The following is a 27,393-nucleotide window of genomic DNA, read 5'->3' as shown; positions in this document are numbered from 1 at the left end:
AATAATAGTATATGCTAGTAAGAAAGTCTAAGCAATAAACAAAACACCAAAGCAATGGTACACATGAACAGTTCTGTTCTTTTGAGTAAAAAATAAATATACTGCCTATTTCTGATTGAAATAAATGGTGCAGCAGTGTATTTCATGTAGGATTAATCACTAAGTTTGAATAAGTAGGAAATTCTAATGCAAAATAATTTTGTAATGAGACTGGAATATTTGAAAGACTAGAAATGAAAAATTATTGCCATACGGATCTCTCTGTGAATAAAGGAAATATGAAATTTTTTCAGAAATATGATTATAAATATTGCTTTGAAATGTGTTAAACTAATTGTGTATGTAATTTGACTTTTATGCATGAAAACTCCACTACTTTCACAAAAGCTGTTTTTAACAAGTAAACCAGAATCCATGTGTATTTTCAAAAATATGTAAACTTGAGCAACTCAATTCTCTTTCCTAGGAACAGTTCACACATTGAGATGAAAGTTGGTGGAACATACTTCAAAGATCATTCACAAAAACTCCTGTTGAATTTAGGAACTGTGTAGGAAAGGTGGTTCATTTGAGCTCCACTGGGAATATTATAGGCATTTGTGTATTTCAATTTTGCGAAGTAAAGATTTTTCTTTAATTAATTTCTGTTAATTCTTCTGCTTAATTTCCGTCAATCGCTGATTACCATGAGAAAAATAGAAATTCTGTAAATGTGATAAATCAATTATTCTGGTTCAGATGTAATGTTCTGTTAACCTGAAACAGCTTTGGGAGCCATCATGCAAAGGACAACATTTGTGCAAAACCTAAGAGGATGCAAAAAATCTACAGATAATGAAAAATGAGTGATGACTACTGATTTTCTGTTATATAACACTAGGTTTCATTTGAACCACTGGTAGAAAATAAATAATTTTTTTTCTTTTTTTTTCCTTGCTGTTTAGGTCTAACTGTGCAGAAAATATCCGTAAACACATCTTGCATACGGGAAAGCATGAAGGAGTAAAAATGTATAACTGTCCTAGGTGTGAGTATGGAACAAATATCCCTGTGGAGTTTCGGAACCACTTGAAAGAACTGCACCCAGACATTGAAAATCCTGATCTGGCATACTTGCATGCTGGTAAGGTCCTTGCTCCCTTTGCTTACAAATTCTTTTCAAAATGCACGTGTTTAAATGATAGTAATAACAAAACAAGAAGTTATTATCATTTATTCTGAAGAAGAGCATGGTTTCAAAATAGGCTTCATCCTCTTCAAGTTTTCCAGGGTTAAAGATTATGCATTAAGCACTGAAATCTATTCATGTTATACAAACAAATCTTGCAGTTCAATAAACATCAGAAGTGCATGCGATTTAGACGCCTCATTTTGAAATCTAACTGAACTTTTAGGGAGAAATGTTTTTTAACATTTTTATTAAGTCCTCTGCCTATGCTATTCCCCCAAGAACAGAAAAACAAAATTCCATAGGAAATACAGTGGCAAATTAATGCACTGCTTTAAAAATTCTTAGATTTCATTACAAAATGTAGACTGTTTTTCATTAAAACATAGAACAACACAGCTCAACCAACAACTTAGATGTATCTTTTCAGGCTTTGTGTTAGAAAGCATACACATGGATGTCACTGGAGGAATGCAAAAGAAAAACATTGCTTTGGAAACAGGAATTAAAAGAAAAAAGATGGGGTGTCTTCTGTTTAGGAACAAATTTTTTTAGTTTTTATTTGCTTTTGGGTTATTTTTTCATAGATTCTACAGTTCAGATTGGAAGGCAGAAGATTAATGGAAGCATCAAGTTAAGAGAAAAAAATAAAGAGTTCAGTGGTAGGAGGTTAGGAGAAATAACAAAATTAGTGTGGAGCTTGAATGAAATGGGATCTTAATGCAGGAGAGGCAGATAACTTAGACATCACTGAGTGGAAAGACAAGTCAGAGCTGTGGGAAAAAAGAACAGATGGTGAGAAGGAAGAGTTGGGGAATCCAGAGGAGGAAGAAGCTATGTGGGCCAGAGTCTCCCTGAGATGCAAATTAATCTTCCATTGAATTATTACTATTAGTACTCCTGTGTCAGATGTGAATCTTGTGTCAGGAATTAATATCCTAGTTTTCGATACCCTTATATCTGTAAAAAAACACAGCCTGGAGAGTTTTCATGCAGCTTTGTGCTGTACGTACACTGTAGTTATTTTAAAACCTCTCAGTCTTCTCAAAATGACTGCTTGCTTTCCTGACTAGAGGCAGTGTATTATTTGTACCATATATTTCTATTTGCCAAGTATTCCACTTCATTTTGGAACCAATCATCATGTCATGTCAGCATATGGTGGATAATATCTGGATGTGCAAACAAAATGCCAGTTGGCAGAATACCAATTTCAAAATAGGTCAGAAAACTGATCACATTTCACCATAGTTCTCACTAAAGCAAATGAATATTCAACTCAGAGCTTAAATCCAGACATTGTTGGATCTTTATTACAATAATCCCACTTAATATGAAAAAATCAAATGCTTTCAATAGGCTGATAGATATAACAGAGAGCTGTAACAGTGATAGAATCAGTAACATTCCAAAATAACATTTTATGTACATTTTGCCATTAGTTCAAGACTATATCTGGATAAATCAATTGTTCATTGCAGCATGCTGTGGTTAAAACTGTTCAGCTTGCCTGTCTTGGTAACACAGGAAAACAGTCATCAGTGTGTTGTATCCTAATGATATTTCTTTTCTATACATTCACTCTTATACTGTAGAAATCCTCTTGCCCTAAACAGGGTACTGTGCAAATATATTAGGACTAGTAAGAACAGATTGTCAGGCTCGCCTAGGACTGGTATGCAACAAAAGTCTTGAAACATTGTTTGTGTAATTCCATTACAGAAAGGATGATACTGTATTTTCCTTTCAAAAAGAAACACTATTAAAGAGAAACCTGGGTGATAATTGTGTATTGATACCACAGTTAAATTAAGGGAAGTTTATTTTCTTCTTTTCAATCCATTTCTGACTGCTGGACATCTGAGAGTTAAAGGTTTTAGAGAAGGTTTTTAGAGGAATGAAGGACAACTCCTGTGCCCTGGCTAACATCCCTTATAAAAATAAGATTTGTTCTGTGTCTGGTTCACAGTTACTGATGACTTATTGGTCATTGGCTGCACCCACAGAGAATCTACAACACGACACAGAACCCCTTAGGATGATAGGAGTATGAAAGTGTCATCCAAGATTGATTTTTTTTTTTTTAACTTAAACATATTTGTCTGTCTTTTATGTTCTAATATTGCTTTGTAAGAGGAAAGCTGGCCTTTTGCTTCTTTGAGCAGATAGAATAAGTATCTTCACTGGCAAAGAGACAGACACCAACTCCAGCCACTTTGAAGGACAGGCAGAAATTCCTTCACCACACTTCATCAAGAGTGTAGCTGTGGGGTACCTTTGGGATGTGACTGGGAGTAAAAGCCAAGTCTGTTTCTTGTCTGTGAAATTAAGATTGACAGTTGGATTTCTAATTTAGATTTAATGTTCTTTATAATTGTTGCGGGAAGAGTGGAAGCTTCAGACAAGCTTTAGCCTCAGATTTTGGCAACAGTTTAAGTTCAAGGAATCTCCCTGGCCTGCAAGTTCTAATGATGGCAAGTCAGATCTGTTTATAAAATGAATTATTTATTAAACAGACAAGAGATAGCTGATGAAAGATCTTAATCAGAACCACTTACTACAGAGTATAAAACGAAAAAGAACTGCTATTAGATTACAGCATAACATAAAAATGCACAATATCAAGGTACCTATATTAGAGATAGGAAAAGAAATAGTATTGATTAGGAGTCAAATCTAACTTATCACTGAAACCATGGTAATGTGCACATTCCTTCGCTTAATCCCTGGGGAGTAACTCTAAAGCAGGTGTTCCTACTCATGGGAGAAACTCCACAGATTTTCAGGGAAATGCATAGAAAATCTCTGCTTTGTGGGAGTTTGGTATGGCTCTTACAGTTTTAAAAGTGGATATCTGTCTGTCAAAAATCTGGCTTATCTTTCCAGATCTCACTTCCATTAGTAAGATGTTTATTGGCAGTTGGGAGGTGTCAACCCCACGGTGCCAAAATAACTCACTGTAAGAGAGCTTGTCTTGTTTATGTGACTGGTTAACAAACAACAGATAAGCTCTGGTGGGGATGAGCTGCCCTGCTACAACAGTATAATGCTCTAATATTAGTTTCTAGTTAGCTTTCTTTGGCAGCTACTGTACTGCTTTATAGGGTCAGTGTTAGTAAGGAGATTGAGGAAGCTGCATTTCAGAGGGAGAGGCTGTGGAAGATGGAAGGCAAAAGAAGTTGTCTTTTACATTTGTGAGGATGATACTGTAGTTGCAAGGTGATAGCACTTCTGTTCTAAATTGATATATAGAAATGCCAGCAAACCAGGTCTTCAGATCTTCTTTCCTCTTTTTGCTATAGGTTCCCTCTGTCATAGCGGGAGTTATTTAACAATACAACTATATTCCTTATACATTTTAGATATTTTAAAACAATAACAGACCGGATTATACTTCTGTCTTTAACTTTTAAAATTTATTACATTTGAGCAACAGGCTTTTAATGCACACAAGCCAACAAAGAAATATGCAGTGCACATAAAATTGTGAATTGAATTTGATATACATTTCAAATACCAGTTTATGCATTTAACCTTAATTTTATATGAAGCATCAAATCTGTTTTTTTAAAAATGTCTGTGTGTTGTTCTGCAGGAATTTGGTGCCTATTTCTCTATATTCTCTGACCCATTTTCTCAAGGTCTGTGTTAAAATTCAAATTTTGTTGGAAAAAAAGCCATGAATCCAGAGACTGTTAGCCATTATCCACAATATGAATTTATTTTCTTTTTAAAACCCCTTTTAAGATACTGATAGATCTTACAGCTGTTCTAAGAAAAGAAATGGGCTTATGAGCAAGGAATCCTGCAGGTAATGTTTAAGTGATAGAAATTTGGTTCTAGAAGAAACTGTTCATGTACATTCTTGTTGTCCATGTGCAAATCTGAATGTGTGTCATTACAAATGGAAAATGAATGAAATAGATGAGTAAATTGTCATATCATGGGTGTGACTATTATTTAGTGGTTTTTCTAAAAATGAGATAGTTTTTTTTTAAAAAAATTTGTTTCTTACTGTGGGCTTGTCTGAATTGTGAGTCTCAAAGCAAGCCGAAGAAATATTTTGATTCTTGTGTGTGTTGCATTTCCAAAATTCTTGAATGTATTTTATTCTAACTGATGCTGCGTTGCAATACTGAGTTGAGCTAAACCTGAATACTTTGTCAAGTGGGACAGGAGAAGGGCCCATACCTGTGGTAGATCTTGCAAGGGATCAGTATTTCAGTTTTCTTTCTCAGTGCTTCGTCTGCTTTGGAGGAATATCACTTGGTAGAGATAATTTCAGTTTGAACTAAATGTTCATCATTTAGGACCTCTTGTCTTATAAACATTGTAATACTATTATAATGCATTATTTATGTCCAAACAGTGTAATATCTATGCCTGAAAATCTCCATTATTCCAATAACTGCAGAGTTCATGGCATCTGTGGTGTGCCATAGTAGCCTTCTGTGGATACTAAACTGGTCATAAGCAAAAAACTCTTTAGAGAGAAGGAAAGCAGTTTGCTCATTATTGGTTTTGTGATGATGTTGAAAGTTATGCAGTGATACTGAGTGTTTTTTTCATATTGTTATTTCCATGCTGTACTGTAAAAGTGGAGATGATTTCCAAGAATGAATGCAACCCTAGAAATCAGAATAACCTGTTTTTTCACTGAGCAAAAGATATAATGGTCCTGCTTTTTGAACAAGTTTTCTCATGTGCAAAATAGGTGCAATGCAAATAGTTCAAGTCACAAAGCTCTTGCTGTAAAATGGCTTCAAAATGGTCAACTATGTGATTAGGGAACTGCTTAAGGCATTGAACAGAAAATTTGGTGATGTTTAATTTAGAATTAGCAGTCTTCTTGGAAGTCATTAAAAAAAAAAAAATCAGTGAAGCCAGCTCAACTCATTGTACTCTTTGGTAAGGTTTTTGTGTTTTTTATTCCTGTGACAGTGATACTATGCTTGCAAAGCACTCAAATTTTCCAGTGTGTGGTAAGAGTCTACCACCCATAGCCCATGAGTAGGAGTGGAGGATCACTTACTCCTATGGATGATGACAGAACTAAAAGTGTGAGCTGCTTCCCCGCTCTGCACAGACATGTTTTGGGGAATGCTTGGAAGTACAGCTTTGTGTGCCTGTGCCTCTGTGAAAATTATAGGTGCCTCTGGGGTTGGGCATTCACAGAACAAAGATTGTGACGATTGTGTTTTGGCAGTTGGCTGCCTACGTGGTGATTGAACGCTTAGTGTTCATGAAGAGTTACATAATTCATGACCAAATGATAGATAGGTACTTGATTATAGTGTATGAGTTGCTTCACAGGGAGAAAATATCAGACATGAGCTACTCTTAGTCTAGCTGAGAAAAGCCTAAGAAAAATCAGTTACTGAAAGCGTAGTCAGACAAATTGAAATGAGAAACAAGGTGCAAACACTTAAATATGAGGTCAATTGAGCTCTGGCAGCAACTAGCAAAAGAAATTATTCTTCTTCTGTTCCTTTGAGCATTGAGAAGACTGGATGTCTTTCTGGAAAACAGGTTTTAGGAGGGCCCAAGCTTGCTGGGTTCACTGCAAAACATAAAGGGGCTTTGATATTGAAGTCAGACTATTATCTAATAGTCCTTTCTGCTCTTAAACCTTCAAATAGTGCTAATCCACAGCCTCCTGTTAAGGGCTGTGTTTGTGAATCTGTTTGTGTGCTGTGATAGCAGTGGAATAGCTGAGGAGACAGCTGAGTCCCCCAAAGTGTTCTTTCTCAGAGAGGCAACATTCACATCATCAGTGCTAAATTCTTACTCTCTTTGAGCCTGAAGTGGAAATAAACTCACTTAATCTGTTTGTTTCTAGTAATTCAATAAATCCCTGATAAAATATCTTGTAACATGCATTTATTTATTTGTTTAATGTGTTTAAAGAATCCATATAAAATCCTGCTCTTTCCCTTGCAGTTCCCTTACTGTGTTATTTTCTGTTCTTTTATATATCTTTGAAAAGTGTTTTTCCAAACTTTAAGGGTACTTTTCAAAAGGCTGTGCTTCCCCACATTTCTCTTTCTTTCTTTGGCTTTTGAGAAACAGGGCTGTACCAGCAACCTGCAGCACGATTGCATCATCAACAGGGGACAAAATTGTGATCCTATCAGTTGTAACAGTTGCAATATTCATGAATGGAATTCTGAAAGTTCAAATAGTTAATCCCAAATAAAATTGTGATCTTTATCCCACTTGACAGCTACATTTATCAAATTATTAAGAGAAAAAATTGATTGCTAAAAGTTATGGTGTGATCTATTATGTGATTTTATCAAGGTATAACTGTATTACCAAGTGGAAACTGCAGACTTATTCAGAATGTGAATTGGACACACAGAACCTGATAATATAGCAATTATATTAGTATCCTAGTGCTTTTCTTCTTCTAAATATTTTTTTGCTACTCCTTTCTTTTCCATCTTTTTGATTCTTTAGTAGAAAATATGGAGTTAAAAAATAGGAAAAATGAAATAATAAAAGCCTGTTTGCTCTAATACTCTCTATTAAAATTTATCAAATTTTATCAAAATACAAATTTAATCCAAATTTAATCTAAATTTATCAAAATACAAAAATATAAAATCAGTAAATGCTATTTATCAATGCAGCAATGGAAATACAAGTCAGTTGAGTACTTATACAAACTTGTAATTCATACCTGATGTAAAACCACCAAAGAATAGATACACAGTTTTGTTTGCATGAGTATTTAATGTTTTTTTTAATAGTTAATGTTCTTAGTCTTTATCGCTGTTTAAATAAAACATTTTAAATGCTGTCATTTGAAGCGATATTAAAATTATCATGGCTAGACATAGGCAAATCAGGTGCAAGGTTTTACAGCAGTGGAATATTGCTTGGGTTTCTAGTCAGATAAAGCATTATTTTTGGTGGCTGGTATGCTTTAAAAAAAGAAAAAAGCAGCAGCAGCTCTGCTTCAAACAGGTTTGCTCTTGTCATAGCTATTAGTACCAGTCTTTCAATAGCATGTCATGTTGATTGGCAGACACTCCCTTTCCTCTTTTGTGAGGAATAATAATTTTAGTGTGTGCTTGAAATAAAAACCTAGTATAAATGATTTTCTGTTTGTAAAGGAGAAAGCCAGGTTCTTTTTAACATATGTAGATTATGTATTATTGTGTTTCAGGAAGGATTAATCTGTGTTTAAAAAAAAACCAAGTAATTTTTTTTTAGAACTGTCATTTTTTAGAAGGCATTGTATACCTAGCAGAGCTTCCATAGCCAGGATATTTATCTGGGTGGTCATGACATCAAAGTTGGTTCTTTCCAGGTAACAAGTGAAGTAGAAAAAAAAAAAAAATTGACTTCATGAAAGTACTTTGTCTTTTTTTTTTCCCTAGGATATTGCTTTTTCTGCTGCTGTTGAAGAGCATAGGGACTCCTTTCATAATTCCTTAGATGCTTTTCCTGAACAATCAGCATATATTCCTGCTGAGTGACATGAAAGGAGGTGTTGAAATATTTTGATGCAAATATTACATCATCTAATATTCAAAACCCACCACTATTAATATTAGTTACATCCTTTAAGTGAAAGGTATTCTCAGATAAGAATGAAAGCCAATCAGTCTCACTAAAGAAAAAAATGTTCGGAATATACTTTTACAGGAAAAGGAAAATACTGCCTGGACCAAAGTGTGGAACACCTCCTAATACCTCTGCTCAGTGGAGGTATAACAGGTGTCCTGTTGTGTGCCATAAGCTGCAGGGCCATTGCACAGGGGTTTCCATATTGTGAGGAGCACCAGAACCTTGCAGTCACAATCCTGCTTTCTTTCCAGTGCACTTCTGTCCATGGCCCTCCTAGCAGTCATTGTTCCTTTTCTGAAAACTATCCCAGTTTGTAACAGGACAACTAATTTTTTTTTTTTTTTTTTTTTTTTGTGGTGTGAGCTATTGCTCTTGAGCAGATGAATCTCTTTGGTCATATCTAAATATTTAATCTGTGTGTTGGTGTGCACCTCCTTTCCTGTCGTTCCTCTCTGTGACATTCCAGTTCCCCAAGTTGGGAACCTGGCTGGCCTGCATGGGGGCTGTGCCACCGTGGATGATAGAGAAACCCTCTTCAGGTCTGAATTTTTGTTGAAGCCTTTATACACCCTTGGATGAGCATCTGCTTTGCAAATTCCTTGCATTGCTCATGCTGGATCCCTGCTGGTATCCATAAAGACTGGTGCCTCTGCAAGGATGTCATGTTCACCGATGAAAAGAAGGTAATCTTACTCCAAGATACTATTTCATTATGTTAAGAGATAAAACATCCTTCATGAAAAACGAGCCACATTATTGCCTATTTGGAGCTAAAAATAGGCTATCCTAACATAAAACTTTTAAAGCAAGGCTGAAATATTTAAGTGCAGAAGCAGAAGAAAGCCCTTAAGACATGACAGCCATCTAGAAAGGCAAAAATATTTAATTGTGCTAGAAGATATATATGCATAATAGTCTGTGGCAAATGTAAATAATAAAAGGAAATACTAATATTGGAATAGCAATTTATTAAAATTCATACAAAAGCACCAAAAAATGGGATATCAAGGTCATCAAGGAAACTTCTCAAACAAACAAAAAGAAAGATAATAATCTTACAGGAGGAATTAAAAATAAAGACATATAGTGCCTAGGAATAATTCAGGATATTTTTATGTGGAGATTGTCCTATACTCTAATTGCTTTCCTATTATATTTTTTTAAGTCTAGATCTCTCAGTCTATAATCTAGGGAAGTTATACTGGAATTCTAAGAAATAAAAAGATCTTATTTTTTAATTTTCATTAAAGTAAATATAAAACAAATATAAGACGCAACTTGAAGAATGAAATTAAAATTTTTATTTGAATGTGTGATAAATTTTTAATATATATAGTAGATAAAACTTATTTAATAACTTTCATATTTAAACTATATTGTAAATAATTATATATTCCTAGTCTGGGATAGAAGTAATTTTTTAAAAATATAATTCAAATGAAAATATAAATAATAAATATCTGTAAATAAACTTAAATAATAAATTTTCTCAACTGTGCTGTCTTCATGATGAACTAATTATTTTATCACTTGCAGAGTTGAACTAACAGTTCTTCATAGACCTATGGGCACTCTATTTCAAATAACCATAGCAGGGTGTATTTTGCCTACATAATGCCACCACCTCTTGGTGGCTTTCTCTGTGGCTGTGCATTACTTAGGGGACACTTCATGCTTTTTCTTCCTGTGAGATGTTATTGGTGTCCCAACAATCTGCACTGAAATTATTATTGATAAATAGCTTAAATTATTAGTATTTATTTCTGCTTGCAAGTCTTTGTCTGAGTTTTAGATTTTTTACAAATTACACAAAATTACTTGCTTGTTGGTCATAGCTTCATTACTGCACAAATAATAGCAAATTATTTCAGAATCGGAAAAGTGCTGGCGTTGTCGTGGTTTACAGCTATCAACTAAGTGCCACACCCCAGTCACTCATTCCCACCAATGGAGGGATGATGGGAATCAGAAGATTGAATCTCAGTCTCAAATTGAAAAAGCTCCTAGGCTGAGATAAAGGCAGTTTATTAGGTAAAGCAACACAAGGAATTAATTCAACCCATGGCATGGCCTGGTAAGTGTTATCTACGGGAAAGCTGGGCTCTGTGGCATGCAATGGTGGCTTGGGAAGACAGATGCCAGTACCTCAAACATCCCCCCGTTTGCTTCTTTTCCCCTCCACTTTACATGCTGAGAATGATGCCATGTTGTATGGAATGTCCCTTTGGTCACTTGGGTCAGCTGTCCTGCCTGTGTCCCCTCCCAACTCCTTGTGTACCCCCAGTTCCCTCGCTGGTGGGGTGGGGACCAGACTTGGTGCAAAAGCTGCCCAGGACTAGCACAATCATTCCTATGACAGTTTCCAGCTCAAATCCAACACATACCAGCAGCTGTGAAGTAAATTAATTAAATATCTGAGCCAAAGCCAGAGCATAGGTATGAGGGATTGAAGCAAAGTGTTAGTTCTGTGCTTGGAGCTTTACTACTTTGGATCATGAGTGAAGAGAAGAGCCCTCAGCAATAATTGCTCCAATGAATCACAAATCATTGCAATTCCATGCTGATTTTTAAAATTTCTTCTGGACTTTCTTTTTGTTTGCTTTCATTAATCCAATCTGTGCTGCACTGACTTTCCATTAATTCCTTGACATGGCATCTTGAGTCTTGACCTTTCTAAGTAGGATGCCTTGTCTGTCTGATACTCATGTTCTTTTGTACTTCTAATTTCTATTTTACTTCAAATAGTTCTTCATAATTTTTTCCATCTTTTCATTTACCAGATCTTTGGTACCTTTCAAATGCTAAATGCTCTCCCATATATCCTTAGTAACCATGCTGGATTTTTCTGTCCTTTTTAATATTTAGGTTTTATTGGATGAATGTAGATTGCACCTTCTCTAACTCTACCTTAAATAATTGCCACTTAAGGGAATTAAGAAGTACAAGGGAAGGAAAATGCTGACCCATAGACTAAGCAGAAGGAAAAAACGTTCCCACTGGGTCCAATTTCCTAAGAAGGACCATCAGGATAGTGACTAGGACCTGAAATTATGGGCTGAATGACCTCTAAAAAATTATCAGTTCAGAGAGGAGCTTGTCTATAATTGTTTGCACTAAAGGAAATGAAGATAGGTAGAAGTCTCACAGAAGAAAGATTGCTTCACTTTCTTGGTGAACATATAAGAGCATAATATGGAACTATATCTCATATAAATACACTGCATGTCAGCTGTCTATAATTCTTGTATCATGTCAAAAAGCCATGGAGACAGATATCATATCTCTTAACTCCCAGCTGGCCAGTTAGTGGGGAACCCCTTTTTCTTAGTACATCTTCTGAATTTGAGATATTTTATGCATGTCTTGCATTTATTGGAATGAGTATGCGCTCATCAATATCTAACATCAAAGAAATGGTTTGTACTTAAGTAACCACTGCAGATTTAATACAGATGTTTTCATTCTCTGAGTCATTACAATATGATTCTCATATAATTTTCTCTGATAGTAAAAAGAGACCTTAAAGTGACTGCAATTTTCATATAAATTACATAGGAACCTGAGCATTAATAAAAGCTCTGGGCTTCAGACAATTCAGATCGCTGGTTCAGATTCCACATGTCTGGATGAAAGGTACTGCTGGTTTAAGTGGGTGCAATTCCAGTTCCTTGGCTTTGGAAAGTAGAGGAGGTCCCTGACATCCCAAAACAGACTTTCTGGACAGGTGTATAGCTAAAAGAACTTCTCTGGTATTTAAATAAGATCTGATACTGATTGTCACAATGCCTGCTTAAATAACATTTCAGAAACGTAGAATATTGTTAATGGAAGAGGTTTTTATTAGTAATTTTCCTATAGTTAGAATAGTGGGTTGCCCTGTAAGTGTTTGGGATTATAGATGATTCTTACAAAAAATCATTGAGATAACTACCATACTACATGCTAAACTATGCTCCTACTTCTTTTGTATGTTGCCAAAATGGTACTTCTTAATCAGTCTGGGAACTAATAGCAGATAACAGTTCTCAGAAAACAGGTTTTATGAGATGTAAAATAATTTACCTACTTTGAAGTAATAGTACTAGAGGAAACATAAAATGAAAATATCTATTGGTAGCAAAGAAAGTCAAAACTGATTATCAAGTTATCTCAAGATACACTGAAAGGTTTTAGGCAAATATTTTTAATGTAACATTTATTTTGGATTTGGTGTATCCAAAATTCAGAACTCGATTTGAAGAATTTGAAGTTAGGATAGGAGTTATTAAACAACCAATTGTGCACTCAGTAAAATAGTTGTAGTAGTTTCTGGAATGTTATAGTAATGTAAAATTTAAAAGGAAAAGCCATGGTGAAACATTTGGAGTCCGCACGTATTAGTGCATGTCACCACCACAAAGTGCCCGTGGGATAAAGCTGCTTCTAGTCAACTCAAGTTAGCCTCGTCTGGTAAGGATTCATCCACAAATCCTTACTGTTACAATCGTGTTCAGTGTTCTATTAATTGTTGTTGACCCTTTCTTTTGTAGTCCACCTTCCTCTGAGCAAATTCAGCTACTATCAAAATTGTCAGTTAAATTTGCTGAACCGTTTGTGTTCTTCTACCCACTCAAACAAAAATACTGAAATGTGAAGTTAGAAGTTTATCAGCATATGAAAATAATGAAATCTCAGTTATCTGTAATTCAGCAGGGCCCTACTTGTAGTACAGATCAGGAGGGCTCTGACAGGGGCTAGGACAGGGGAACGCAATCCTCTGTTCTCTGTTGTAATTGTGGGGGGGATTTTATTGCATATGCTGTTTCCTGCAAACCTTTGAGCTATGTAAGTGACCAACTGATTGCATATATTTCTTATAATGTCTTGAGATATCAATTTTAAAATTATAAAAGGCAATCATTCTAAAATTAACAAAAAATAGAGCATTTTTGATAAATAAAGCCATTGTCATATCTGATAACTGGTATGCAACAGTCAACTCCAATTGCAGGAAGATATTGTCAGGTTTGAGATATTGGCCAAGTACTCAGGGACACAGAGTAAATGGTTTTATAACTTGGTATAACCACCATAAGGTTCCTGAGAATCTTGGGAAAGCAGAGAGAGCAAATGGCACTTTGATAGAGACCCTAGACCTCCTGATTCTGAAAGTACTTTGATTTTGCTGCCACCTTGTCACCAAAAACTGGGAGAAAAATGATTGATTTTGGGGGATGCTTTTATGTAAGGCAACTCAGACTCTGGTATGAAGTGGGTTTCAAAAGGTGGCTGTGCAGGTGCACAAGTGGCTCCCAATCTAAAGATGATCCACTTTGCAATGTCAGAGCCATCTCTCTGTGATGATTCTGCTATGCAGAAGTAAGCTATAAGGAGATGTCCACATAGTGACATGAGAGAATTTTAGGCATAATGATTTTTTCCAATTCTTTTTAAATTTTATCAACTTTTAGACTTCATCCTTTCTTAAATTCACAGCTTTTCTTTTTCTTTCTTTCTTTTCTTATGGATGATTTTCAAAATAAATGCGGATCCTTTCAATATTAGCATTAGCAGATAAACTGAGCTGATTAAAGTTATTTATACCAGTGGGTTTTTTTTAAGAAATCATTGTAGAATTTGCAATTTGATTGCCCCTGATGCTGATTGGCAGAAGTAGGTCTCTGTCTTCGCTAATCTAGAATTGCAGATGTTATAGAAAGAAACAGCAAATTTAAAGTTGTACTTCAGTTTAAAATATAAAGCTTTTAGTGCTTTTGAATTTATGTTTCATTTGCATACCATAGCATTATATTGCACTTACCAAAGCAGTTCCCTCTTTCTCCAAATGCTGTTGTGTACCTGCTACTGACTTCACTGGGCATATATATGTCTAAATTTGTTGGAATATTAATTCTGTATTTTCAGTAGGTTTTACTAATTTACTTTAGTGTTTCAGGTACTATCTCTTATTTTGAAATTGTTGCCTTTACACCAATGCTCTACCTGCATTGTTAGAAAGATACTTGGTAACGGATTCAAAAACTACAAATAAGTTCTAATAGGCTTTGGCTGTATAGGATGAATAAAGCCAAATTATAGTCCTTATTTTTCAGGATTTTCTGACTATAAATATACCCATATAGCCATTGTTTTCCAAGAAATTACTACCAGAGTCCATGTTTGAAGAAATAATAAAACATGTCCTAAGCTTTCAAGACTCGTGGTAGCTTTTAAGAGGTCTGAAGTGTTTTGGAAAGGCCGTGCTATCTGAGGAGCTCATATTTTAATAAAAAAATTAACATGAATTACACATAAGTAAACATAATTTCTAATGCTCTGGTAAACAAGTACAGTGTTATATAGAAGAAATTGCAGTGTTTAGGACAGCGAGAAATAGAACCAATCCAAGTTTTCAATCTCTACCCTGCTACAGTATGGATTGTATACAGCGAGATGCTTTCCAATAATTAAAGGCCTTAGGCTTTTAAATGCTTAGGAGCATCTAAACATGGTTATTGTTACAGTTTTATGAGGTGGGAGATAACTTAAATGATGTCTTTTCATTTCCAGTAAACTTTTATTTTTTTGTTTTCATTGTTTAGAAATTGAGTTTTAAGTGCATTGAGCTGTTCTGAGTGTCTCTCATCAAGCCAGGAACTCTGAGTTTCTAAAGAATACTGAGATAGAGGATTTGTATTATTGGGTAAATTTTTTATTTTGTAAACAGTAATAGGTAAGTCAGTCATGAAATATAAAACTGGTTTCATTCCATTGTTGTGATTAATTTTCCATAAAAAATAATGTATTTATATTTCACACTTTTTTAGAGATATTTGTAATAGATTTATGGTTCTGCAGTATTGTGATTTGGTTTAATTTTTATTGCATAGAACCAAAATTTCATTGCCAATTTTTGTATTTAAAGGTTTGTTAATCTGCATTGATTTCCTAGTTTGGTTTTGGTTCTGAGCCGAAAAATACAGTACATCACTGACTGTTGTATCACCTGACAGCGACTGATAAAGCATCCGTGCAGAAAGTGTCAGAAAAGGTTAATATTTATTGATTTTATGGCGCTACAACCAATGTAGTTTTGCCATCAAAGATGTATGGCCACCAGCAATGGAATCCGTAAAATTGCAGGTTGGATGCTAGTTTTTATTATAACATATGCCAGTATTCTGGCCTTAAAAAATGACAGATATTTAATTTAAGACAAAGGGGTTTGAATGTACAGCTACTGTATACCTGCAACAGGAATTCAGTGTTCTAAAATTAAATCCCAATGCAGCGCTTAAAAGTTTAAGGTGTTGGGGGTGTATGTGGGGGGAACACGGAACCTTGAATTGCAAATGACAATCACATTTAGCCTTTTCATCCACTTAACTATGTGCTATTGATCTGTAGAAGGTGCCCAAGCAAGTGATAGCTAAAATTATGAGCAATAAAGCGCTTGCTTCTTCAAACAAAAAGTATATAATTAGTAGGAGTGGAGGAGGGGGCAGAGCCTGTGTGTGGTTTTAAAGGCATTTAAACAAGATGGACTGAGTGCAGCAGCAGTTTGTAAGAGTACACAAGGAGAAATCTGGTTGCCTTGAAGCATAAATCCATGGTCTGGTTGCAGCTTGTGTGTAAAAATTAGGCATGCACTCCAGCCTTTACATTTATCTCCATCAGGGTTTGCCTGACAGAAAGACAATCTGTTGGTATGCCTACATCAACTAGGGAGAGGAAAATCTTGTGAAGCTTTGGTTCTTCTAAATGCATCCATAGTTTGCATTTTTATTCTATTTTTCATTTAGATGACTCTTGATATCAATCTTTTCATAACTGATAGTTCTATTGATACATCAGGAAGGTTTGCAAGAAGATAGGAGAATACTTACTGAAGTGCTGAAAATTAGTCTACTAAAATGCATACAGACATGCATAGAGCTTATAGAAGCAGGTTTGTAGGGAATTTTAGCAGGATGTGGCCTGATTTTTAGAATCCTTGTTTAACTATTTATTGCATAATTATTATTTTCATGGTACAGCTTTGCATGCAGATTTTCTCCCCCACTTTCTTTAAGGTACACTGTCAGGGACAGCAGTAACAATGGGTTTGTTTTTGAACAAAACCTAATGATAATTCAGCAGTGAGAAACTCTTATTCTAACATGACTGGTAGAATAAATTACATGGCATACAGTAAACATGCTTTAGATCGCCTCTTCTCTGTACCACATTTTTCTGTTGAGCTTTATACCACCAGTTTGTCTGGGTTCTTTTTCCCCAGACAGCTTACCCATTTTATTGTGCTCATTTAGAGGAAAGAAAAACTGTTTGTCTCCTTGAAAGGCAAGAGAACAGTGAGTGGAAAACTACTTTTATAGCTAAAATACCATTATAATATATGGCAACTAAAATTCTAAAATTGAAAGAGAAGATACAAGAGAAAATCTTAAATCACTTTTTTAAAGCCACTGACAATTTGAAATATTCCCATGAAGATTTCTATTTTTTTCCTTCCTTCCTTCCTTGAACTTAGTAAAATGTGATTTTTAGAATGATGGTTACAATAACTTGTTTAATTTCAATAATTCAAATAAGAGCTGTTCCTCTTATAACTCCACCTTTTTTTATTTTAATGACTGTGTCATTAATCCAGCATTTTCCATTTTTATTGGGCTTCATTGTTCCCCCTTCTGATCTCTTTAAATTATGGCTATGAAAGGCACGCACTCAGCAGTGGCACGCACTGCCTGCATTTTACGTCCCTTCTACCCCTTTGTCTCATGGCTTTAATTTTTGGTAAAGCCAAGTACCAGCACCCTTGTGGCTGTGTGGTGTCTGTAAGTGACTTCCAGGCTACAGCTCTGGATGGCAGCTTAGTGACAGAAGGTTTTTCAAACACTTGATTTCTTTTTTTTTTTACCTTTTTAAATTAAATATTACTGCTATGAACTATTTGTTATACTTTCTAACACCTTCACCCCCAAACTGGTTATTACCATACATAATGACTGATATATTGTTAGCTGGTTTTAACAAATGATTTTGTGGAATTATTACTTAATTCATATTGTAATTAATTTTTAGTACCCAGCAATACAGAATTGAAGCCATATATTTATTTTGCATTGCTTAACCATAAGAAGACCACATTGCCTTAAAACATAATTCATTGAGTAAATAAAATAAATGTATTATAAGATTTGTCCAAATTCGATATAGAACTAAAGGATAAAGAAGAAAAGAGGTATTTTGAGTCCACAACTCACTGAATTTTGGGCTTATTTTCCCTCCTTGTGTCTATGAGAAATGGTAAGGAAAATAAGGAGCCCTGAAATTCCTTATAATTCAAATTTTACTTGTACTCAAGAGGCTTTGTGACTGATCTTCAAGTACAGGATAAGAAATGGTCCAGGGTTAGGGTTAGGATTCAGATTAGAATTCATCTGTGGTGATGCTGCTCTAAACACCAGTTTATGTGCACTGTGTATGTGCTACCACTAGTGCTGCAGAATCACTGAGTGTTTGCTGCAAAAGGTAGTATTTGCTCATATTTCACCAAAAAGGTCAACATTAGCCAGAAATTACTGCATTGTATTTCAGATCTAAGTCAGGGTGTAAAACCAAAACAGTGTTATTGAAATCACTGTATCACTATTTACAAAACCCATAAAGTAGCAGAGTGTTGTCCTCAAGAGCTGGCAGTGGAGCTCTGCTGTGAGCATGGAGATGCACTGGAGCACCTCTGGAATGCTGCCATGGTAAGAGGTGTTTGAGCTGGTGTGGAGTGGGAGATGGACAAAAGTCTTTCCAACCCCACACAATCCTGCTCGCCTCATACAAGACTGAACACTCTGTGTCTTGTAAGCAGAGAAACAGAGAGCCCTGTCTGTGTTCACCCTTCTGCCCATACTGGGCATGGGGATACCTTGCTCTTTGGTAAATAATGTGACTGCCCTCACAGATCTGTAGAAGTATGCCCTGACATTTAATTCTTTGTCATTATTTTCTTTAGTTAATCAATTGCATTTATATTTATCCACAGTTTTCTTCAAGTGTTTCTTGCTATAACACTTCATGAAATAATTTATTTAGATTTTCTTGAGCCTCCTTACCGAAGTTATAAATTCAATTGCATTGCTTTATTGACTGAAATGTTACAGAGCAGTTAGTTTTTATTGTTTTTGTAGGGTAAAATGTGTGATTTTATTGTTCATTTTTATATCTCAGATATCATCTTTTATTAGAATTTTGAAATGTATCATCTTCAGGATAAGATTTATCCACAGTGCTAAGTACACATTTTAAAATGCTGATTATTTAACCTATAATTCATCTTAAAAGTCAGGTTTTGGTTTTTGGCAGAGCCAGGAATGTAAGCATAATTTCCCTTGCAGTGTCTTTTTCTCAAGAAGCACTCGTAAGAATTGCAATATCCACCCCAGCCCTTCCTTTTGCTTAAGGAAGGAAAGAGCAGCAATAACTATCTGCAGTATTGTGTCAACACTCTGCCTTATCCCTCTTTCCCTGTTTTTGGGTCAAAATATGGCAGGCAGAAAGGAAGAGGTCCCACTCCTGTGTGGATGTATGTAGTTATGTATATAGGCAATTATTTTTGGTAAATAAACTGTGTATTACTTATGTAGTAACTTTAGATTTCTTGTAATTGCAACTTTAAAATTATTTGCTGATTTTAGAGTAAATACAAAATCACAACTGTTTAAAACTGTAATTTATATAACTAATACATAATATGCTCAAATATAATTTTTTCTTCCTAGGTGTTTTACCTAGAAAGATTTAATTGCTTGGCATTCCAAAGTTTCATATAGATATCTAAGCCCAAATAAAGGTATGTCAGTTTTCTGTGGACAGCTTACTCAAACATTGTGTTTTTTGGGCAGCAACTTTTGCACATTACTTCAATTCAGTATGTGGTACTTAAAAATAATTCCTTCTGTTTATATCTAAAGTATTGTTATTTAGACCTCACCATGTTTAAGATGGGGTGTGGATGAGTCAGGTGATGTGCACTGTTTACCCTGGTGTCATCATCTTTATTTTTCTCTACAGTGCAGTGCAGTCAAGGCAGAAGTGTTATGGGTAACTTTTAAATTGTTGACTAGTCCAGCTGATATTTAAAGATGAAATATTTAAACATCACTGGCAATTTGGGGATTTTGACCCCAACAACCACTTTTTATTTTTGCTGCTGGGGAGCAATTGCAATCAGTGTTCAGAGGCTTCAAATTGTCATTTACCTTCCTATAGTGAAGTAGCATTACTGATAAAAGTGTGCTTTATTCCTTTTTTAGTGTCATTTGAGACAAAGAAAAGATTGGGACAGATGCTAAAGAGCTGGTTACATTTTTCAAAGAATGCAGTTATTAATTAATGCAATTCATAAACCAATCTACACAGATAAACTGACTCATTGAAACTTCATTGTGCTGTGGGGGAAAAAGGAATAGCTGTAATTTTGAGGAAAATGCTCTGTATCTTTCATATCAAACTGAGACAGCAACTCCCTATCTTAAACATACAGTGAAAATTAACTTCTTGCCTTTGCAAAATGAGTTTGTGTTGTGTGTCTGTGCATGCCCACATTTGTTAACAAAACCCTGGTCAGTGATGAACTTGATAAATATTGGGAAGGAAGATATTCTGATAGTAAGGCTCTCAAGATAAATGGTTGGACTTTCAATGTACAAAAGTAGGAGAATTTGACGGTGGAACCTATGAAATTTTCATGAGTCTCTTTAATTTCCTAGTCTCCCCTTTTAAAAATTTTTAGTGTATTTCAGAAGTAGGGAAGCAATATTATACAATTTAGAAGCAATCCAGGTAATTTCAGATCTGTAGTAAGAGAGAGAGGAAATGGGGTAATTAAAGAGGAATTAAAGTCCAATTCTGTAAGCATGTTACATACTTAACTGCCTTGTAAATGTCCAGCCTCCTGCTGAAATTGTGTTGGATCCTCAGTTCAGACACAGATGTATGGATGAGGCCTCTTTCAGACTCAGGTGGGGAGCTGACAGAAGGTCCTGCAGCCCAGTCCCAGCCTCCCAAGGGACTGGTCCTCCCCTAATAATAGGGCATCTTTTCAAAATCAAAACTGAACCTATTCTGCTGTGATGAACATGCATATTAATAGTGATATGCACTGCCTTTAATAATGTGGCAAAAGGAAATAGAAATTCTGGATAGGACTTCATATAAAAAAGTAAGGAGTGCTCTGTGTGTAAGGAGAAGAATGAGGGAACAAGCACAGGAATGTGCTCTTGTATTTCAAAGAGAAGAAACAGTGTTCCCCTTACTGTCACTACTTGGCTGCTGATAGCAGTATTCTCTAAGTCTCTTCTGTATCTCCTTTATGTGACCTGCTCAGTAGCAGTGCCAAATCTAAAATTCCATTCTGGCTAACTGTGTCATCTCATCCCTGGATTTGCTGGTCAGGGACATTAATCTCAGTGTGTTTTGCAGTAAGGATGGTTGGTAAATACTGCAGCCTTCATTTGAGTGAGATATATAAGCTGTCTGACATGGCTCCTGTTAAAAACTCCGTATTTACAGATGATGTAAAGATGAAAAGGTGTGATTCACAGTACCTCTGTTTCCTTGTGCTCTGTAGACCAGTGTGCAACCACACCCTTCACCTAAGCAGCACAGAGTGAAGCTCTGCATAACTTGTGCTGTTTCAGCCTTTGTACCATAAAACAGCAGACTGCATGAACAAGAGAGCCTGGATAGGTTTTTCCTCATTGTCCAAAATTGCTCAGATGTAGATAGGGCAAATGTAGAATCTGAATACCTTCTAAAACTGGGTTATTTGTTGCCAGGGGTTGGGTAGAAGGAAGGACATAGAGTATTCCAGCGGATTTTTATCATCAAGAATCATTAGCTGCAGCTGGCCTCAGCTTAAATAGCTCTGAACTTAGCCATCTTATGGTGGGAGACACTTGACCTTCATCTAGTCCAAGAAAATGAAGAAATTGGTTCGTCCTCATTCCCCATACATACTTTCTCTTCAGGACCAGGCAGGAGTTCAGCAGAGCTGACATTTGGCCTCTTCTTCCTTAATTTTAATAGTTGTCTTTGAAAGAAATTGCCAAATTATTAAATGTTTAATATCACAGCACTTAAAACATATAATTTTAAAACAGTCATGTATAATATTCTTTTATGTGCATATGTAGTAAAGTGCACTTATATCTTCCTTTGTGTTTGATCATTAGCAGATATATTATAATGTCAATATATGCTATGAATGATATTTTAAACAAACCTTCTACTGACTTGGCTGTAAACTTGTGAAAAAACATTGGTTTCACCTTAAGGTTTTAATTTCCTTATGTTTAGTATAAAATCAATACTTTAAGAGTGACTAAAATAACAACCAGACAGTATTTACTGCTTTTATGCTGAACATTTCACATCAGAAGAATGTAGGAGGAGTGTCTGAGTTATAATTTAAACATTTATAACCATCATTCTACTTCATCTGAGAAAGCTTACTTTATTAGGTCTAGAATTACAATCTATTCAATTAAAGCATTTCTCAGATAAGTACTCTGAGTGGTAAGAAGTATTTTCCTAAATCTCAGATGTAGACACTTGAATTTAGCATAGTTCTTCACCATTAAAAGTCAGGAATATTTTGTCTAATATCAGTAAAGATCAGTTTTAAATTGCTGGAAAAGAATGAAAGAATTGTGTCCACTACATTGTCTTTAAAAATAACATTAAAAGCCTGAATATGGTTATTGGAGTGTCTGTTCATAGATGTATGAGCTAGATAAAGGGCATTTTGCCATAATGTGTCAGATTATTTTGACTTCAATTTTTCATGAGGCATGTTAAGTTAAGGTAGTGCCTAATGTGAGTAATAGTGACAGAATCTGACCTTTGCATGTGGTTTTTTTTCCCTTTTCTATAATGATAGCGAGCATCTGAAGTAAACCTTATATCAGCCAGAAAGTGTTACTTTTTGTCATTTTTCACAGTGAACCAATTGGAGTTGGTTTTAAATCTCTTGTCTCGTGATCCATAGTCTTTCTTCTTTGTCCTGTCTTACTTTCCAAAACAGAGCATAACTAAACACTTAGGAGTGATCAATAAACCACTTCTTTGGCAAAAAGGTAGCACTACAAAGAAACAAAGCAAAACAACAAACAAAATAATACCCCAAAAGGTAACTCAAGTTTCTGGCTAGTTGGTACAATTGGTCTTATACTGACTATACCTCTAAAGCTGTAAAGATTTCACCTAGCAATGGCACATTCTTTTCCTAGATTATGAATATCAAGTTCAGAGATAAAAAAAGAAGTGAGATAATTCTGAGTGCGTTTTATTTTTGCCCATTCCAGCTTGAGGAAGGCTGTTCCAGACTGGTCTTGCTTAGTCCTGTATTTTTGTCTCATAACTTCAGGTTGTTTTGCTACATGTCCTTGAAAGAATTCCTTTGTCTGTGTCATAAATCCTTGCCAAGCCCTTTCTGACTGCACAGGATGCACATAGGTTTTGTATTGTCATTCACGCCAACAGTACGTCCTCTAAAGCAATGCTATGTTTTCATTAGTGAGATACGGCAAAAATTATTTTGAAATACAGTCTGGCATTGAATTTTATATTTCACTTTTATATATGTAATGAATCTAAACCTGAGCATGGGTACCTTGTAAGTATTTAGTCGTGGAAGGAAGCATTATATCCAGGTTTCTAAAAGTCAAATGAAGCCAAGTGGAAACGTAAACAGTGTTTAGTGTTTGGCTTGATCCTGTGATGAAGTTAAGAGAGTTCTGTGAAGCAATCAAAGATTATTTAGTCAAAAAGAGCAAGGCTGTAAAGTAGACAATGTCATATGAACCAATAGGTCTCTCACTCTTGCAACTGCAGGCTGATACCAGAATCACCAGCACCAGCAATTTGTGCCTTTATTTGGTGATAAATTAAAGAGGCCTCCCTGAGCTCATACAAGCAGAAAGAAATGATCTCAGACGTTTGTGAGTCACACTGTGTCTGATTAAGTTAAAGGTATAGGAGATGCAGAAAACTGCTGTGTGTGGCTATTTCTGATATATTGTGTTATGGACACTGCAGCAAAGACAGACATTGTAGGTTTGGCATACAAACACAATGTTGTTTGATCTAACCAGTGATGCTGAATTGGTCAGCAAAAAGCACCAGTGACAAACTTTCAGCTGAATATACAATTACAGAGTTGACCAACAGTTTTAATGTATTTTCCAGGCAGCTGATAGTGTTTCCCACAGTCCAAGTCTGCTGAGACTGCTTCAATTGCATTTATCATTTCAATAAAGATTAAGTAGAAATTCATGTTCTGTCTTACGTATTTTTCTTACATTTGACACGCTATGGTGATGGCTCTTCTTTGCTTTAAATCCCATTATATTTCTAGAGATACACTTTTTCAGTTCTGGGAAGCAAGTGAGAAACTTTCTAACAGGAGTTAGATAACAGTTGTATCTTTTTATGACTTACTGCATTCATGCTGTTCTGAAATGGAGGACTATATTGCTCCTGGATGTGGGAGCTGTGCTTGCATCCATTAGCTCTTCGAGGGGAGCAACAGACACAACTCCACAGGAATACAATGCTTCCTGAGTTTGGAGAACCCTTAGTAAGACTTTATAAGCAAGTAACACAATTGTGAACTCACTTCAACAATGTACTAGCTCCAAGTGCAACAAAGCAATTCGGTTTTTTACTCTGAGATAGTGTTTCTTACTGTGTGCATTGTCGTGTAGTTTCACCACTGCTGAACACAGGGGAGCTGCTTATTAGAATTATTAACTAAGTTTTTAAAGATGCTGACAGATCAGTTTTGTTAATAATCAGTATTAAATTTGCTTGTGTCCTTTGGTTGGGACATAAGTGTAACATGGTCCATAAACTTCTTTTCGAGTTTTTGTGGATACTTTAATGCCTTAATGATGAATGAATTGTTGTATACCATTATCTTTTTTACAGTACTCATCATGTGTTAGTTTGAGTTGCAACATTTTCTTGCAATATACATAGTACTGAATGCAGCAAACCTATGTATGAAATAATTTACCTTTCATAAGTACTGTTTTCACTCTTTTAATTATAGGGATGCTGATATTTAAAGTGGTTGATTATTTTTGAGCAAAGCAGAACATATCACACCGCAGTGGTATGCTGGAATAGTATGCTGTGCTGCATTAATTCAGTCTGACAACTGTTTGTGTGTTTCATTCTGGGTCTGCACAGCTTCTGTGTTTGTTTCACTTTTCAACTGAAGGTGTCTTTTCTGCAGTTGTATTATGGAAACGTTCCTTGATGTGGATTTCCTTACAGTGGTGTAAAGGCTGTTTTTGTTTAGGTGGGTTCTTTATCAACCAAGTGTGCTGGACATTTTTAAGACCAAAGCAGCTCACTATCCTGATGATTTTATCACCATTTAAGCTCTAGAACTGGTCTGGTAGCTGGACTTTCCAGTGGTTTTCGGGTTTGCTCTTTTTGGTTTGTTTGTTTTGTTTTGTTATTTTTTCCTTTTCTCTGTTATTGGTCTAGCTGAATTCTTAATAGATTATTACAAGATAAGACTTACTCTTGCAGCAGTAGAGAAAATCTAAGTTACAGGCTGCTTTGCACAACCTTTTCTCAGCCTTGTCTTTTTCCTTCTTTTTTAATTGTATTTCTTGATTTCTTTTCCTGAAAAGAATAAGTAATGAAATTTTCTCTTTAAAGATAAGAGCTTATACCAGTTAAATAGTGAAATATAATTTTCCATATATATCTTATAATCTACTTATCTAAAAGTACCTACTTTTGTACCTGTGCAACCCAAGTTTATACCTTTTTGGAAAGGCATTTAAAATGCCATCTACTTTGCATACATTGGTTAAGGAGTATTGTGTTGTTTAATGCAGCGAAATAGAGTACCACCAGAAATATGTTCAATAAGTACAGTAATATTTATGAGGAACTTCATGGCCCAGTTCTGAGTAGTCAGAAAAGCCTGGGCACTTGAATTCAGTATTTTCCACTGGAGGAGAAATATTTCCAGGATATTATATTCCTGATTTAATGCTTTGCAGAATATATACAGGTTTTAGACAGGGACATCAGATGGCAAGACCAAACTGCAAAGCATGATGCACTCTGGCCCTGAACAAGAGCCAGAGCAGAACACCTTATGTTAAAAGATTTCTAGTGAGGACTGTGCACATACATGTTGCTTCTGTTGTATAACTTTGATCTTTATTAACATGCCAAGAATGAGCCAGTGCCCTTACATTAGGGTTAGATATTTTCATAAACAGCCTAAACTTCTCCTACAAGCATTGATTGACTTTTTAATATTAGTCTTCCAGTTAAATCTAGTTGCTTATGCCCTGTGGTTAATTACGTGCAAGAAAGGTGTACTTTTGATCAAATGCTATATTAGTTTTTCAAAATTAATCAATTAAAATTCAGAATTTAACATATTAAATGGATATTTTTAATACAAAGGAGCAACACTTTCTTTAACTTTCTAGAAATACTGGAACTCACATAAATAAAAACAGGTGTGTTCTTCCAGATACTCACACTGTCATGGGTTACATTTGCTACCTATTTTGGTCCTTTCCAGTAATATACCACATTCTGGGTCACAGGTAATGGCAATTTCCTAATTTTGTTAATAACACGGAATATTAACCTGTGTAAACTCCATGCATTGAAATTTTCAGAAACATATATGAAAGTTTTCAGGAACAGAATCCCTGGGAGACCTGTGCTAAGGGGGTAGTCCAGCAGTTCATTAGAGTTCTAAATTTAAAACAAAATTACATGACATGAAAATAAAGGATAAATATTTTAATCTTTCAGAATTTCTTGCTAATGCAATAAAAATTTTGCATTTCCTGTATTAACTTTATAAGTGCAATATAAATTAGCTTGACTTTAGTAGCTGCAAAAGTCATTTAATAACATGTTCCTCCTATGCTAATATTTAGAACCAGTTAAATATTTTCATTGGAGTTTGGTATTGTAGATTGATTCTTTTTTCCCCTGTTTTTTGTTGTTTTGGTTTTTTTTTAATCTTGGAGAGAATAAAACACTTGTGCTTTTGAAACAATGAAGTCAGTTAAAAGGGGCTGACTGATTTTTATCCGGAGTGTAAAGCTTGTGATCAGTTTCTGGGTTGCTGCCATCAATATACATTTAGGTTATGTGGGATTTTGTCTTAATATGATCAGTCTTTATTTATGTAAAGTAGAATTCTGACACCATTGATCTGTATTATTAAAATGCATAGAGCAGCTATCATATCCTGGGCTTCTGCTGAAATATGCTTTTAATTGAAGCAGAATTGTAGCAATATATTACTGATGTGAATCTAGTTAAGAGTACAGCATTGACTGCAGTGCTTCATTGTTGTACAAGGGGCTCTGCTTTGTGGCATTGAGTGTAAATGCTGCCATGTGTCTGTGAGAGGTGCTCAGTGCAGGAAGTGATCACATAGAGACTTTATTCTGAAAGATGTGCACTTCCACTTGACATGACACACAGTGTTTGTGCATGAGAAGAAAGGCTGGAGCCGTATGATGTTTGTGTTTGTGTTTTAGATAAATATTTTAGACAGACAGTTATTACTCTGAAAAGGGGGAGTTTATGCCCACATCTAGCTTAATAGTGCCTCGGTA

General features: G+C 35.3%; 1 protein-coding gene across 2 annotated transcripts in view; it reads left to right on the top strand.

Moving 5' to 3' along the window:
* ZNF407 (zinc finger protein 407) overlaps positions 1 to 27,393 on the top strand; it is a 334,044-nt gene that overhangs the window by 234,324 nt on the left and 72,327 nt on the right. For both annotated transcript variants that reach the window (XM_063165163.1, XM_063165169.1), the window contains exon 8: positions 945 to 1,123. In XM_063165163.1, coding sequence (XP_063021233.1) covers positions 945 to 1,123 — 179 coding nt within the window. The remainder of the gene's footprint in view (positions 1 to 944; positions 1,124 to 27,393) is intronic.

The sequence above is a fragment of the Melospiza melodia genome, chromosome 1 (assembly GCF_035770615.1).
Source record: "Melospiza melodia melodia isolate bMelMel2 chromosome 1, bMelMel2.pri, whole genome shotgun sequence".
Taxonomy (NCBI): Eukaryota; Metazoa; Chordata; class Aves; order Passeriformes; family Passerellidae; genus Melospiza; species Melospiza melodia.
The sequence above is the reverse complement of the archived record's forward strand: the minus strand, read 5'-3'. Positions and strand labels throughout refer to the sequence as shown.